The 14,499-nt window shown below is 45.4% G+C and overlaps 1 protein-coding gene across 1 annotated transcript in view; it reads left to right on the forward strand.

Annotated features, from left to right (window-relative positions):
- DDX27 (DEAD-box helicase 27) overlaps positions 1-14,499 on the forward strand; it is a 90,174-nt gene that overhangs the window by 61,842 nt on the left and 13,833 nt on the right. Inside the window, exons 13-15 of the mRNA XM_078773383.1 lie at positions 2,767-2,848; positions 7,534-7,711; positions 7,837-7,943. Of these exons, the coding sequence (XP_078629509.1) occupies positions 2,767-2,848; positions 7,534-7,711; positions 7,837-7,943 (367 nt within the window). The remainder of the gene's footprint in view (positions 1-2,766; positions 2,849-7,533; positions 7,712-7,836; positions 7,944-14,499) is intronic.

Consider the following 14,499-nt stretch of genomic DNA (forward strand, 5'->3'; position numbering starts at 1 on the left):
GGTAGTGTTGTGTTTTGTGGATACAGTAAGGGGTAAGGGAGGGGCCATGTAGGTTACCTGGTGGGGGGGGGGCGTACGATAGGAACGTACCTGTCTCACCTGGTTCCCATGTGCCCCCAGTGTGCATTACCTTATATTGCGTGCACTTTTGCGCCCTTACCACCTTACTCACTTGTTTCTTCTTTTGTCTCCCACCTCCGAGGATCTGGCTTTGGGGTAGAGAGAGAGGAGAGAGAGGTGCTGGCTGCGCAGTTGTGGGCCTGCACTTTCGCTGTTCGCTGCCTGGATCGGTACACCATATGGACCGCAATGTTTGTGGCCACCCACAATGGACCGCAGTTCGTTTGCGGCCAAGCACCACCCGGGGATGGACCTATGGGTCAGCGTGGCACCTATGCCATACAGGTGAACCACTTTTAATTAACACCAAGTGCACCACAAGAAGAGCAAGAGACACCTGCAGGGTTAGGGGTTGTCGAATTTATTTTTATTCCAATGAACAATGGTGACTGCACCGATTGGTGGTGGGGTGGTGCTTTTGATGCTCGGGAAGGGTGCTCTGCACGTTATTAAAGGCCGTCGGCCACAGAGCACTCGTGGGTTGGTGTATCGATGTTGGCAAGCGCGCTCTCTCTCTATGCATAACATCTGCATGTGTTCCTCCAAAAACAGGTCCTGGATCGTAGTGTAGATATCAGCGTAATCTTGTAAATAATGCTCCCTACCGGCTGTATGTTTAGTTTGAGAATTCTTTCCGGATTCGGTTATCCTGTGGGTGTGTTTCTGTGAGGAGAAGGGTGCAACGTCGCAGGGGGACATATTTACTCATTTGTGAATATCTGTAAAACTGTCGCACTCAGGGTAGAGTTAATAGTAGAGGGAACTACATTGCGTGCCACACTAAAGTAGGTAAAAATTTATCGGGTCGGGACGCCCCGAGGGTAGAGAAGGGTGCAATGTTGCGAATATGGAATTTGGCCTCCATATCCGCTTGTAAATATTCCCCTATTTTCTCCAATACTCCCCAACTTTCCCCGATCCCCCATTCCCTAGTCCCATTGCATGTAAATAACAATCAGTAGAGCCGACCTTCCCCTTATTCCCCCATTAAATGTCGTGCCCAGGTCCACCGCACCACACGTAGACAACTTTCGGACATCTTCCTAGTTATTCTTAATCTATGTCAGTTAAGGCCTCGTTTCCATTAATTATGACTCTTCGTTGCACCAGAATGTGATTATATGGCACCAGTAGTGAGTTTAGGACCTTTCCCATACCTCCTCCCATCTTCTTCCCCAAACAACAACAATAACAACAACTACAACAACAATTACAACAACAACAGAGGAGATGGCGGCGGAGCGGGGGAGGATGCGTCCTCACACCGGCTCGATTAGCTCCAGACCATGCGCTCCACGGGGTTACCCCGAAGGGGCTGGCTGTCAGCTCCTCGTCAGGGGCGGAGCCAGTAACCCCCCCCCACGCACCCAATGAGAAGCAACGTGCCGATTCCACGAGGCGGAGCTAACGAGCCGAGGGCGTGTCTCTCCCCGCCGGATATACGCGGCCCCGCGCCGGATGTGAAGTGAGATGCGCCTCAGCTTGGAGACTGGAGAGAGAAGCCACCGCCACCCCCAGCGCGACGATACCTCCCCGCATCTTTGGACCGGACCGGACCGTACCGTACTGGACCCTGCTTTGAGCCAAGAGTGCACCTTGAGCCATCGATACCCGCTGTCCTTTTCATCAACCCCCGTGTGAGTCAGCCTTGTCCCGTTTGTCTGTAGTCTGTCCGGGGTTAATATAAGAGTGTGTCTAAGTGCCTGTCTTTCTGTGATTATAACTCTAGCCCCTGTAATCTGACCTTTCCGTACGAATATAATCTCCTCCGGAGGTCTTGAGAACTGAACCCTTGGTGTCGTATTGTGTTATTGTAATCCAGCCGGGTGTCTTCTTTTTCTTATTGAGCCAGCGTAACGCGACTAGTCAACGTTCGGGCACAATCGGGTAACTTGTGCGGACACGACGGCCATTCCGCTCGGCCCACCTTAACATCAAAGTCGTGTCTGTAACAATATATATATATACATACACATATACACACACACACACACACACACACACACACACACACACACACACACACACTTTACGGTGAAAAAACTCATACATGCTGTCTGACAATTCTTCAACAAAAAAGCCCAGGCCTCCTTCTCACAGCTCTGTCCCATCTTCGCTCTCCATCCTCCCTCATCCCCAAAGCCTCAACCTGTCCCTTCCAAAGTTGTCCCATCTTTACTCTCGCCCTCCTCATACTCATAAAAGCAAACAGGCTTTCCCATGTCGAAACAGTGGAATATGTAAAACTTTCTGCTTCCCTATCATGCTATCACCGACTTCACAGAAACCTGTCACAATTTTAAGAGAAGATAGTCGGAAATAATAGCAAACCTGCGTAACCTCCGCAGTAAAAGCGCTGCTCGATAGAAAGGGTTCTATAAGGGAAATACTAGGGTTCAAAAGAGTAAATTTTAAAATTATGAAGTTTTATAAGGGTAAAACATTTAAAATGTGGGCATAGTCAGGCGAACTGTCAAACCAATATGTGGAACTCGCACGCAAGGCTCCTTTTTGTATACAGACATGCCTGTAGACAACATTATGGATATTAAATGGCATTATGGACGTGATAGGCATGTGTTTGGTTCGGCTTGGTGTTGGTCTGTTGAATGTTTGGAAGTACGTTGAAGATTCTGTGTTGTGCAGGCAGTTCAAAGATGAGCAGATAGACATCCTGGTAGCTACAGACGTGGCAGCTCGTGGGCTGGACATTGAAGGGGTCAAAACGGTGAGTAATTAAGCATCACTACTGTGGATTTCTTTGTTTCTTTTGTTACCGCGCAATCTTGTTGACATTGAAGGGGACATTGAAGGGGTCAAAACGGTGAGTAATTAAGCATCACCACTGTGGATTTCTTTGTTTCTTTTGTTACCGCGCAATCTTGTTGACACCAACTGATATGGGATATTGTTTCATGGAGCATTTGTCCATCTTAAAAGGTTGTGTTGGGTTAAAACTCAATATTCAAACTAGAAAGAGCAATCAGAGATTGCAGTCCCTCGCCAGGACGTGTTTTCAGTCATTTTTAAGGCTTTTGTGTTAAAACATATATGGCGCCGAACCACGTGACTCATGAAGTCAACATTTTTTTTTTCTCCACCAATTTATCCCTAGATGATGCTGGCATGCATCATCTAGAGTTCTTTGCAATGAACCATGTCAATTTTTTTTCCTTTGCAGTGCTTTCGGAGATATAGCGGTGCAATTTCTTTTCGGTTTTTCCAAGATGGCGGCTGAATGACGTGACCGATGACGTCGTCATTATGTTTTTCTCCACCAATTTATCTCTAGATGACGCTCAGGAAATTTCATCTGGATCGGATGAAGCTTTGTACTTATCGAATTATGACGTCCTAATGGAGGCACCTATGACATCATGATTAACATATTTTATTCCCCATGGAGAGTTCTTTACAATGAGCCATGTCTCAATTTGGTCGATGCAATGCTTTCGGAGATATAGAGGTGCAAAGTTTTTCGGTTTTTCCAAGATGGCGGCCATACCACGTGACCTATGACATCATAATTATTTTTAAAATTCTGCAGGTGGAGTTGCACCTATGGTGAAAATTTCCTGTCAATCGGACCAACGATTGCAGAGAAAATCATATTTATTCTGTGCGGACAGACAAACAGACAAATGAAAAATCACTCATGGAGCGACACTTGGCAAAAGAGAACAAGGTAGAATGGCACTCAGTAGAGCATCCTTTTGACCTCACAAATAATTGGTGGTTGAATTATGTGACCTGATATGCAAATCGTCTTCAAATTAAGTTAATCGGATGAAAATTGACAATTTTAGAAATTCGGCATATGTTGACCTTTTGGCCTATGTTGACCTCAAATATAGTTGGTGATTGGTTTCAGTAAGCTGATATGCAAATCACATTCAAATTTCAAGTCATTCAGATCAAAATTGAGGATTTAAAAAATTTTAAATTGTTGTTGACCTTTGGCCTATGTTGCTCTCAAAAATAGTTGGTGGTTGAATTCAGTTGGCTGATATGAAAATCCTATTCATATTTCAAGTCAATCGGATGAAAATTGAGGATTTTAGAGATTTGAAAAAAAGTGGTTGCCTTTGGCCTATGTTGACCTTTTGGCCTATGTTGATCTCAAAAATAGTTGGTGGTTGCATTCAGTTAGCTGATATGCAAGTCATATTCAAATTTCAAGTCAATCGGATGAAAATTGAGGATTTTTGAAATTTGAAAGGTTGATCGCCTTTTGGCCTGTGTTGACATTTTGGCCTATGTTGATCTCCAAAATAGTTGTTGATTGAATTCATGAAAATCCTATTCAAATTTCAAGTCAATCGGATGAAAATTGAGGATTTTAGAAATCTGAGGAGAAGTGGTTGACCTTTGGCCTATGCTGACCTCAAAAATAGTTGTTGGTTGAATTCATGAAAATCCTATTCAAATTTCAAGTCAATCGGATGAAAATTGAGGATTTTAGAAATTTGAAAAAGTTGTTGACATTTTGGCCTATGATCTTGAAAATTGTTATTGGTTGAATTCAGTTGGCCATGTAAATCCCATTCAAATTTCAAGTCAATCCGATGAAAATTGAGTATTTTAGAAATTGTTGTTGACCTTTGGCCAATGCGGATCTCAAAAATAGTTGGTGGTTGAATTCAGTTAGCCGATATGAAAATCCTATTCAAATTTCAAGTCAATCGGATGAAAATTGAGGATTTTAGAAATTTGAAAAAAGTGGTTGACCTTTGGCCTATGTTGACCTTTAGACCTCAAAAATATATAGCATTTTTATGGACCACGAACTCACCATTTGGTGAAGTTTCGTGAAGATCAGTTTAAAATTGTGACCTTTCGGCAAGTATAAGTGAGCGAACACACACAAACCGGAGTGTTCAACATACTTGTCAAAAAGTATCAAACGGACTCGAATGCAATACTCTCTCCTCGGACGAGGGTAACTAGTTTGTATATTAAATAAAGTCGACTAAAATAAGAAAGAATTAATCTTGTCAGTATTTTTGAATTCACGAGATGAACAATCAAATTATTGGAAGAGGAGTCCCTCACACTCACCTCGAAACGGTCCAGCCTGGGTTTGAATCCCGACCCAGCTCTAAACTGTCAACCAGGTGTTTCACAGGCATGGTCAATGTACAATGTACATGATCAATGTACACCACCGATGGACATTAAACCTCCATCCAGCCAAACCCTCGGATGGACATTAAACTGGTGTCCTGTCTTCCAGCATTTGTTGAACGTTAAAGATTCCATTGTGTCCTTATCGAAGAGAAGGCGAGCTATCGCTGGCACCCTGAACAAATTACAAATTCCTGTCTTAACCAGCAGTGGACTGCAGACAATGGTGCTACCCTACAGCCTTGTGCCGCATGCAAACGAATGAATGCAAACGCCGCATGCAAACGAATATCTTTGCTTTTTCTGATCAAACATCGAGTTGGAATTCCAGATACATGCAGCTGTCGTGCAAGGACTTGTTCAGATGCCTCTTGAGGTCTGCTTCTCAAGATGTCTATTCACCAATCAAATTGAATGGTTTTGACAGTTATCCACAAGGTATCCTTGTGCTGTAACTATACAACTTCCTGGTTGTGATGTCTGAGAAAGCCTAAGAGAACCACAGGATGTCACATATGCCCAGCACCCAACACAATCTCTGAACTTTATACTGCCAGGATGGTGACCAACACTTTAATACCCTGCGCTCGCGAAGCGAAAAGCGGGGTTAAGCATTCTGTGCGTACATGTGCCGTGTGCCGTGTCTGCATTTTTAAAATCTATTTTCTCGGCAACCGTTGGTCCGATTGACACAAAATTTTACCATAAGAGCGCCGCCGCCTGTATAATTTTTTTATTCATATTTATGACGTCATAGGTCACGTGGTACGGACGCCATCTTGGAAAAAGGTTAAACCTCTATCTCCCAAACCGCTCAATGGAAAAAAATGGAAACCTGGCTCATTGTCAAGTACTCCGCTTGGGGAATAAGATATGTTAATGATTATGTCATCGGCACCTTCATTATGACGTCATAATGCAACAAGTTAAACGCTTGATTCGATCAGTATGAATTTGTTTTCTCTGCAATTCTTGATCCGATTGACACGAATTTTCACCATAGGAGCGCCTTCTCCTTAAGAATATTTTAATGATAATAATGATGTCATAGGTCATGTGTTGCAGGCGCCATATTGGAAGAACCGAAGTTGCACCTCTATATCTCCAAAACCGCAGCATGGAAAAATTTGAAACGTGGCGCATTGTAAATAACTCCATATGGGGAATAGGTGTTGTTAACGATGATGTCATTGGTGCCATAATTATGATGTCATAATTCGACAGGGACAACGCTTAGTCTGATCATTTTGACATTTATTGAGCATGATCTATGCAACAATTATATTGGAGAATATAAATTTATGATGTCATCGCTCACGTGGTCTGGCAGCCATATTTGATCAAAAAAAACAAAAACGTTCAAAAACAGAAGAGTCGGCTCACACCAAGTTGACTGCGCAGGGTAAGTATTCTATGAATACCATCTAGTTGACCCATGTTTTGTCGGATTTCGTCAAGCTGGGGTTTTTTTTTTATGCCTCCGCCGACAGTTGCTGGAGGCATTATGTTTTCGGGTTGTCCGTCAGTCCGTCCGAACCGGCTAAACCTCGTTTTTCTCAGCAACCATATGTCCGATTGAGACAAAAACAGGGTAGGAGTGACACCCATGCAGAATGTTTTTATGATAATTGTGATGTCGTAGGTCACGTTGTATGGCAGCTATCTTGGATTAAAAGCAAATAATTAAAAAAATATTTCTCAGAAACCGCTGAATGGAAAAATTTGAAACTTGGCACATTGTCAAGTACTCCCAATGGGGAACAAAAGCATGATAATGACATCATAGGTGGAATAGTATACCAGCCAAAAATGTTTCAATCGAATTCCTTATACTAAAATCTGAAATTGCATGCACATGATCTATGACCCATTTGTATTGAAATATTAAATTTATGACATCATAGGTCACATGGTTTGGCGGCCATTTTGAATTGAAGGAAAATATAAAATAATTATATCTCTGAAACCGCTAACCCTATCGATGCAAAATTTTACACATATCATCTAAAAGCATTGTTGCATATAGTTTGAAAATGATGATGTCATAGGTCATGTGGTTTGGCAGCCATCTTGGATAGAAAAACGAACCTTATCCAATCAACACAAAACTTTACAAACGTGATCCACTACCCAAGTACCCATACTTATGCAGATTGATGGCATCTACCCGTTGTGGGACTATACGGAGACATATTGGCGACACATTCGCATTGTTCTAGTTTTTTATCAGATCTAATGCCTACCAGCCTGTCGTGTAACTTATGAACTACTTGCCCACTCACCCTGCAGGTAATTAACTTCACCATGCCCAGTACCACGAAGCACTATGTGCATCGCGTGGGACGAACAGCACGGGCAGGACGCTCAGGGCGTGCCGTTTCCTTGGTAGGTGAGCAGGAACGGAAACTGCTGAAGGAGGTGGTGAAGCAAGCAAAGAAGGTGGTGAAGAGCCGTATCGTTCCACCTGGTTAGTACTATCACAAACAAGATATTTGCTTTATAATTTTGGAAGTCGGGCCTTGTGGGTTCTTGGTGCGAACTTTGTTATCTGCATACTTTGTAATCACTGTCCCCACCATACCTTATCTTTAGAGGTGATTATGAAGTTCAGAGATAAGATACAGCAGTTGGATAAAGACATAAATGAGGTGCTGAGGATGGAGAAGGAGGAGAGAGAACTGGCGGCATCGGAAAACCAGGTATGTCACACGTCCTTCAGGGAGGGGAGATATTATTTTTCCTTTTTTCTTTTCTTTCTTTTTTTCCATCTTTCTTTCCACCTTTTTTCTTCTTTCACACAATTACAATTGCATACCTATTTCTGAGCCAGCCTTCTTCAAATTTGGAGATACCTACCTTCTTCCAAAACACTTGGACCTTTATTATTAGCTCACCTGGAATGCAGTTCAGAGGAGCTTATGTGATTGCGCGTCGTCTGCCAGTCCATCCGTCCATCCGTCCGTAAACACTTGTAACTTCTTCTCCGAAACCGCTGATGGGATTGCAACCAAAATTTGGCAGAAATGCTATTTGTTCTGTTGTGACTAAAGTTTTTCACGGCATTTAAAAAAAATCAGTGTCTCAGTGGGTTTACCGGGGGTCAAAGTGGGTCCAGGTTTGACCCCCCCCCCCCCCCCCCCAAAAAAAAAATAGGTATTTGCTTTCTTCTCAGAAAACTACACATGAAATTCTGATGAAACTTGACCACAACCTTAATCACCCGTGATGTACCAATGTTTTTTCCTGGCACTTACAAAATTAGGGTCTAAGGTTGGTGTTGGCTTAGCGGTTAGGGTGCCGGCTTGGGATCCTAGGATCCTGGGTTCGAATCCCGGTCGATCGCTGAATTAACACCAGGGGGGGTTGACTCAGCCTGTCATCCTTCCGAGCTCGGCAAATTGAGTACCAGCTTGCTGGGATGAATGATCCCGTTGTGTACCACGGTTTAGAATAGGTACACCGTATCCCTGCGCATCGTAAGAGGCGACTAAGGGTTGGCGTCAGGAAGGGCATCCGGCCATAAAAACATTGCCTCAAACAGGGAACCATGATGGTCATGGGGCCCGCAAGGCTCACCCCTGCTCTAGCGGGGAAAATGGCCTTAAAACGATCATTCATGCATTCATTCAAGGTGGTCTATGGGGGGCTTGCCCCCCAAAATAGGTATTTGCTTTTTTTCCCCTCCCCCACAAATGTCCCCTCCTCCAAAAAAGCGAGAAGGGGTGTGGAGTGAAAAAAAAGAAAGAGCAACAAAAAGGAAATACAATTCTCGAAGAAGTAGTTAGAGTGGAGAAAGGCATCTCTATATATAAAGGAGGAGTGTCTGTCTGTCTGTCTTGATGTCCGCTTATAACTCAAGTACTACACATCGGAGAAAAGTTTTAGACACAGATTCGGAATCAGCATAAAATCCCGGTGGTTATAGGCGACTTTTTATTTTAATATCAATGGTTTAAAAAACCGCGCCAGCTGCAATTCCATGGTGCAGTTTGTGGCGGCGCTATTGCCCCTTTCCGATCCCATGATGCATTGCGGTTCCGATTCGCGATGAGGTCTATGCGCCATCACCGACACTTTTCCACCTTTTCCATACCTTTTAATCAGATTTGCCTTATCGTCCATCGTAACCACATTACGCTTGGAAACACTAGCATTATCCTTCTTCGGACCCATGGCTAACACAGACAGAGTAAAGGAATACTGTACGTCGCCTCTGTTGTGAATGCGAAGCAGCGGTTGCGCGTACGTACAGTATACTGTACGTACATATTTATATTTTTTTAATGTGCTTTTTATTGTATTTGAAAATTGTTTTTTAGCTTCTTTTATTGTTAATTTATGTACTATTTTATTTATTTTAAATATATTTTTAAGGAAAACAAATGTTTTCACTTCCGTAGGAGTGATGTAAAGTCGCACATAATGACAAAATGCGCGCCATTTTTTCGCGCCAAGAACGAATAAACGGTTTTTTTTTTAGTTGAGATTTTATTCGAATTCAAATTTCATTAAATTCCAACTGTTGGAAACAATAATTATTTCAACTGTTGGAAATATTTTTTTGGTTAACCAACGACGGTCGATTTAATCTCGACCTTCCCCAAATGCGGAAGAGTGCGGCGCTGCAGGAGCGCAGGTGAAACCCAGGAAATGCACGTTGGTGTTCACAGTGGAAATGCCTATGGACGGCATCGTGGTTAACGGCATCGTGGTTAACGGCATCGTGGTTAACGGCATCGTGGTTAACGGCATTGCTACGAATTCCTTCTGGGAATCTGACCCAAGCCACAATCTCCCAAACCCATATCCGTGCAAGTCCTTCTCTCCCAGACAAGGTAATGACTAACGTACCCTCCGACCTCCCCTCATCCTGCTTCCAGGCCCTGGACTCCTCTGGCTTTGCCGATTGTGAGAGTCCAAAGCTTTTTAGCTCCAGTCAGAGCTGACTCGGTGCTGCAAAGTCTGCCATTTCAATCGTTGTGGGACAGGTCGGGTGTTGTGGGACGGGTCGGGTGTTGTGGGACGGGTCGGTGTTGTGGGACGGGTCGGTGTTGTGGGACGGGTCGGTGTTGTGGGACGGGTCGGGTGTTGTGGGACGGGTCGGGTGTTGTGGGACGGGTCGGGTGTTGTGGGACGGGTCGGGTGTTGTGGGACGGGTCGGGTGTTGTGGGACGGGTCGGGTGTTGTGGGACGGGTCGGGTGTTGTGGGACGGGTCGGGTGTTGTGGGACGGGTCGGGTGTTGTGGGACGGGTCGGGTGTTGTGGGACGGGTCGGGTGTTGTGGGACGGGTCGGGTGTTGTGGGACGGGTCGGGTGTTGTGGGACTGGTCGGGTGTTGTTGGACGGGTCGGGTGTTGTGGGACGGGTCGGGTGTTGTGGGACGGGTCGGGTGTTGTGGGACGGGTCGGGTGTTGTGGGACTGGTCGGGTGTTGTGGGACGGGTCGGGTACTGTGGGTCGGGTCGGGTACTGTGGGACGGGTCGGGTACTGTGGGACGGGTCGGGTACTGTGGGACGGGTCGGGTACTGTGGGACGGGTCGGGTACTGTGGGACGGGTCGGGTACTGTGGGACGGGTCGGGTACTGTGGGACGGGTCGGGTACTGTGGGACGGGTCGGGTACTGTGGGACGGGTCGGGTACTGTGGGACGGGTCGGGTACTGTGGGACGGGTCGGGTACTGTGGGACGGCTCGGGTACTGTGGGACGGCTCGGGTACTGTGGGACAGGTCAGGTATTGTGGGACAGGTGATGTTGAAGCGATCGTCAGAACGATGTTGTATCGAGACCAGAATCCCGCTCGGTTGACAGTCACACTGCCAAAGATAGGCAAAAGTGTCCTCAAGAGGCGGCTGGGAAATCACACCTTCGGGTATGGACGTTCAACGGCTCCCAATCGACGAACCGCAAATTCCCACTCAAAATCCACGTTACACACACACACACCAGATTAACGTCTGGATGGTTGTGAAAATGGTTGAAGCGAGGTGAAGAACCTGGAGCGATGCGAAATCAGGCGTGAGACAACGCTCACCAATTGTTGCGGGTCGCGGACAAGATGTTACTTTGGGCCGAGCGGATGGTCAACCGCGACCGTTACAGGATCCCCGATTAGCCCGACTCCCCCAACGTTGACCAATCGCGCCACAGGTATTCAATCGGGAAACCTCTAAAGCGACCGAATGTAAAGAGGAAGAGAGAAGAAGACAGAGTACGGAGGAATAACAGGATTTATTATACACACAAGCAAAAAGAAGGAGCGATCAAAGTTATTTACAACGATTAAGACAGACGACGTTCACACTTACACGGGGGAAATTGCAGGCAGGAATGGCGGAGGTGGGTTGCTGGAGAGGGAGGCAGGGTCAGGTCCCTGCAACCGGCAGGGCTGGAGGTAGCAGCTCCCAATTCTTCGCGTTTTGGCGGGAAAACCCTCGGTCGCGTCGACGCTGCTGATGCTGTGGACGTCACGCGCTGGCTCGGTCACACCTGCTCCTCTCCTTCTGGTGGAGCCGTCTCCCTCCTCTCAGCGCGTCTCTCCAAAGCTTGTTTCATCTCCAAGTACCTCTCCTTTTTGGTTTGGAGCGTCTCTCATCTCTCATCTCACAGCTCACAGCCCAGCTCACAGCTCATCTCTCCTCTCATCTCATCTCATCTCACAGCTCATCTCTCATCTCATCTCATCTCTCATCTCACACGTTGTCTCAACGCGAACGGACAACGGTCCGTTCTCGAGACGTAATGGCACTCTCATGATTCTCTTCGGAATCAACCGCAAAACCTGTCACGCAGGTTTATCTGTCACAGCGATAACAACTCTGTCGCAGGAATCCCTTTCCCAGGAAACCCCAAAGTTAACCAGAAATGTATACCAAGAGGTTTTGAGAAATTGAAAATTGACAAAACGTCATGTAGGCAATGTACTGTGATATTGCTCTAAAATATACATGTTCTTTTCATCATATATTTGTCTTATTCTTATTCAACCCGGGCGAAGCCGGGTACCTCAGCTAGTTCTTTATACAAGGTAAAGTAATCTTATACCATAAGAGAGCTGTGTGCGTGCGTGTGTGTGTCTGTGTGTGTCTTCGGTTTCGAAACCATGAAACCTAGCAGCCCAAACTTTGCATGCACACTAAGGGAACTGCAAGGGAGTACATGAATGAAAACTGGATGTTTGGGTAACTGTAAACACCCATTTTTTTGAAGATAATTAATGGGAGTGTGCTCAACAGGCTGCTTTTGCATGCCATGGCAATAAGTACACAGCACTCCTTTTTTTTTTTTTCTTTTTTTTTTTTGCTTACGCTTCCCAATGGCATCACACCCTCATTTTAACTCCAATTCGATTTCTGTTTTCATTTCTGGTTGTCGCTAAGGTAGAATACGACTAGGTGAAAACAAATTCTGTGACATTTCTGAGCAATTCAAATTTACTTTCTGCTTCCTAAATGCAAAACCTCCTGCTTCCTGAATGCAAAACTTCCTGCAAACCCTCCTGCTCCCTGCTCACCTTTTGTTCCCCTCTCCCTTGCCTCCTACTCCCCACTCACTGCTCCTGATCCCCGCTTACCACTCCTCCTGATCCCCGCTTACCACTCCTGATCCCCGCTTACCACTCCTCCTTATCCCTGTCCTCTCCCCTAACCCTGGCCCTCCCCCATCCCCTCCTGTCTCTACCCCCCTCTTAATATTCCCATTAGCGAAGCGACCCTGCATTGCTGGCATAACAACCGTGCGTGTGCGTGCACGTGCGCATTTAAAAAAATTCCTAAGTGGGTGGGTGTAGGGAAGTGTTTTAGGCACCCACAAAAATAATTGTTTGAAAAAATTGATTTCTCCAAAATATCAACAGGATCACCGAGCAACACGGGGTACTCCTGCTAGTTTTCACCCCTCAGCCCAAATTGGGCTAAGGGGTATTGTCGTCCGGGCGTCCGTCAACTTTTGGTTTCCATCAATTTCGAGCAGAACGGCTTGTCCGATTAAATCCATGTTTGCAGTGTGTATTGGGGTTGAGTAGAGGAAGGTTCATGGGCGCGCTGCGATTTTCAATATGGCCGCCACGGCAGCCATCTTGAAATTGGTTTCCGTCAATTTCAAGCAGAACGGCTTGTCCGATTGAATACATTTTTGCAGTGTGTGCTGTGGTTGAGTAGAGGAAGGTTCCTTTCGAAAATGGGCGTGCTGCGATTTTCAATATGGCCGCCACGGCAGCCATCTTGAAATTGGGCTGATGGGTTGAGGGGTTACGCCCGCTTTGCGGTGCTATTTATTATATAATATAATGGCTTCCCTTTTCATCGTGAAAAGTGGCCTTTTGTGGAGGGGAAGCCATCCTTTTTGGTTGAAAAGGTACTCGATGTCTCAGTGCTATGTTAGTCAAGATGGCAGAGGGAAGCTTGATGTTGTCCGTGCCCTGAAGCATGAAGTGTTGGGGTGACAGTTGGGTGCACCATTGCTGTCCTGAGGGTAACACAGTCAATGGAGTACTGCCACAAAAGATCACCAGCCCTGACGTGGCTCCGTCAGATTTTCATCTCTTCCCCCAACTTAAAGGACACCTTAGTGTCGAACGTTTTTATTCTGACAATGATGTCAAAGCCGCTGTTAAACGCTGGGTAAGTCAGCAGGATGTGCAGGTCTGTCGTGACTGTATCATAAAACGACCTCAACGTTGACAGAAATGTGTGGACCACATTGGTGATTACGTTGAGTAATAAGTATGCACCGTGGTAGAATAAAGATTGATGTTTGTACCTGTTTTTGTTTCATTTGAATGTCTTTACCCGTTTTGGAAAAAGAACAGGAGGCATTACTTGTTACTTTTCAACTCGCCCTCGTATAAAAAGAAAGGGTTAGTGCAATTTAACATCTACAAAATATTGGGGCTTGGACAGCTACCTCTAGACAGGATGCAACCACACTCCTGGAGCTTGGACTCCAAAAAATAGCCCAACTAAAACATTTCCTCACAGACCGCATCGAGCAGTTGCCACAGGCATGTGAGCCAGCAAGCCTATTTCCGTGCCATTTATTTATCAAATAGAGTTACAATCATTTAACAATCCAGGAAGCTCAAATAAATCAGAGTGCTCACTTGACAAACGAAAACTCGAGGGAAGCCCTAAAAAATAAATAAATAGCTTGTTTACACAGGGACATGATAATATACCACATTTGACATAACAACAAAAGGACTAAATCTATCTCTGCCAGGGTGCCCAACACACTCGCACAACTGGGCAGTAGTAAAGG

The sequence above is a fragment of the Myxine glutinosa genome, chromosome 2 (assembly GCF_964187855.1).
Source record: "Myxine glutinosa chromosome 2, kmMyxGlut1.1, whole genome shotgun sequence".
Lineage (NCBI taxonomy): Eukaryota > Metazoa > Chordata > Myxini > Myxiniformes > Myxinidae > Myxine > Myxine glutinosa.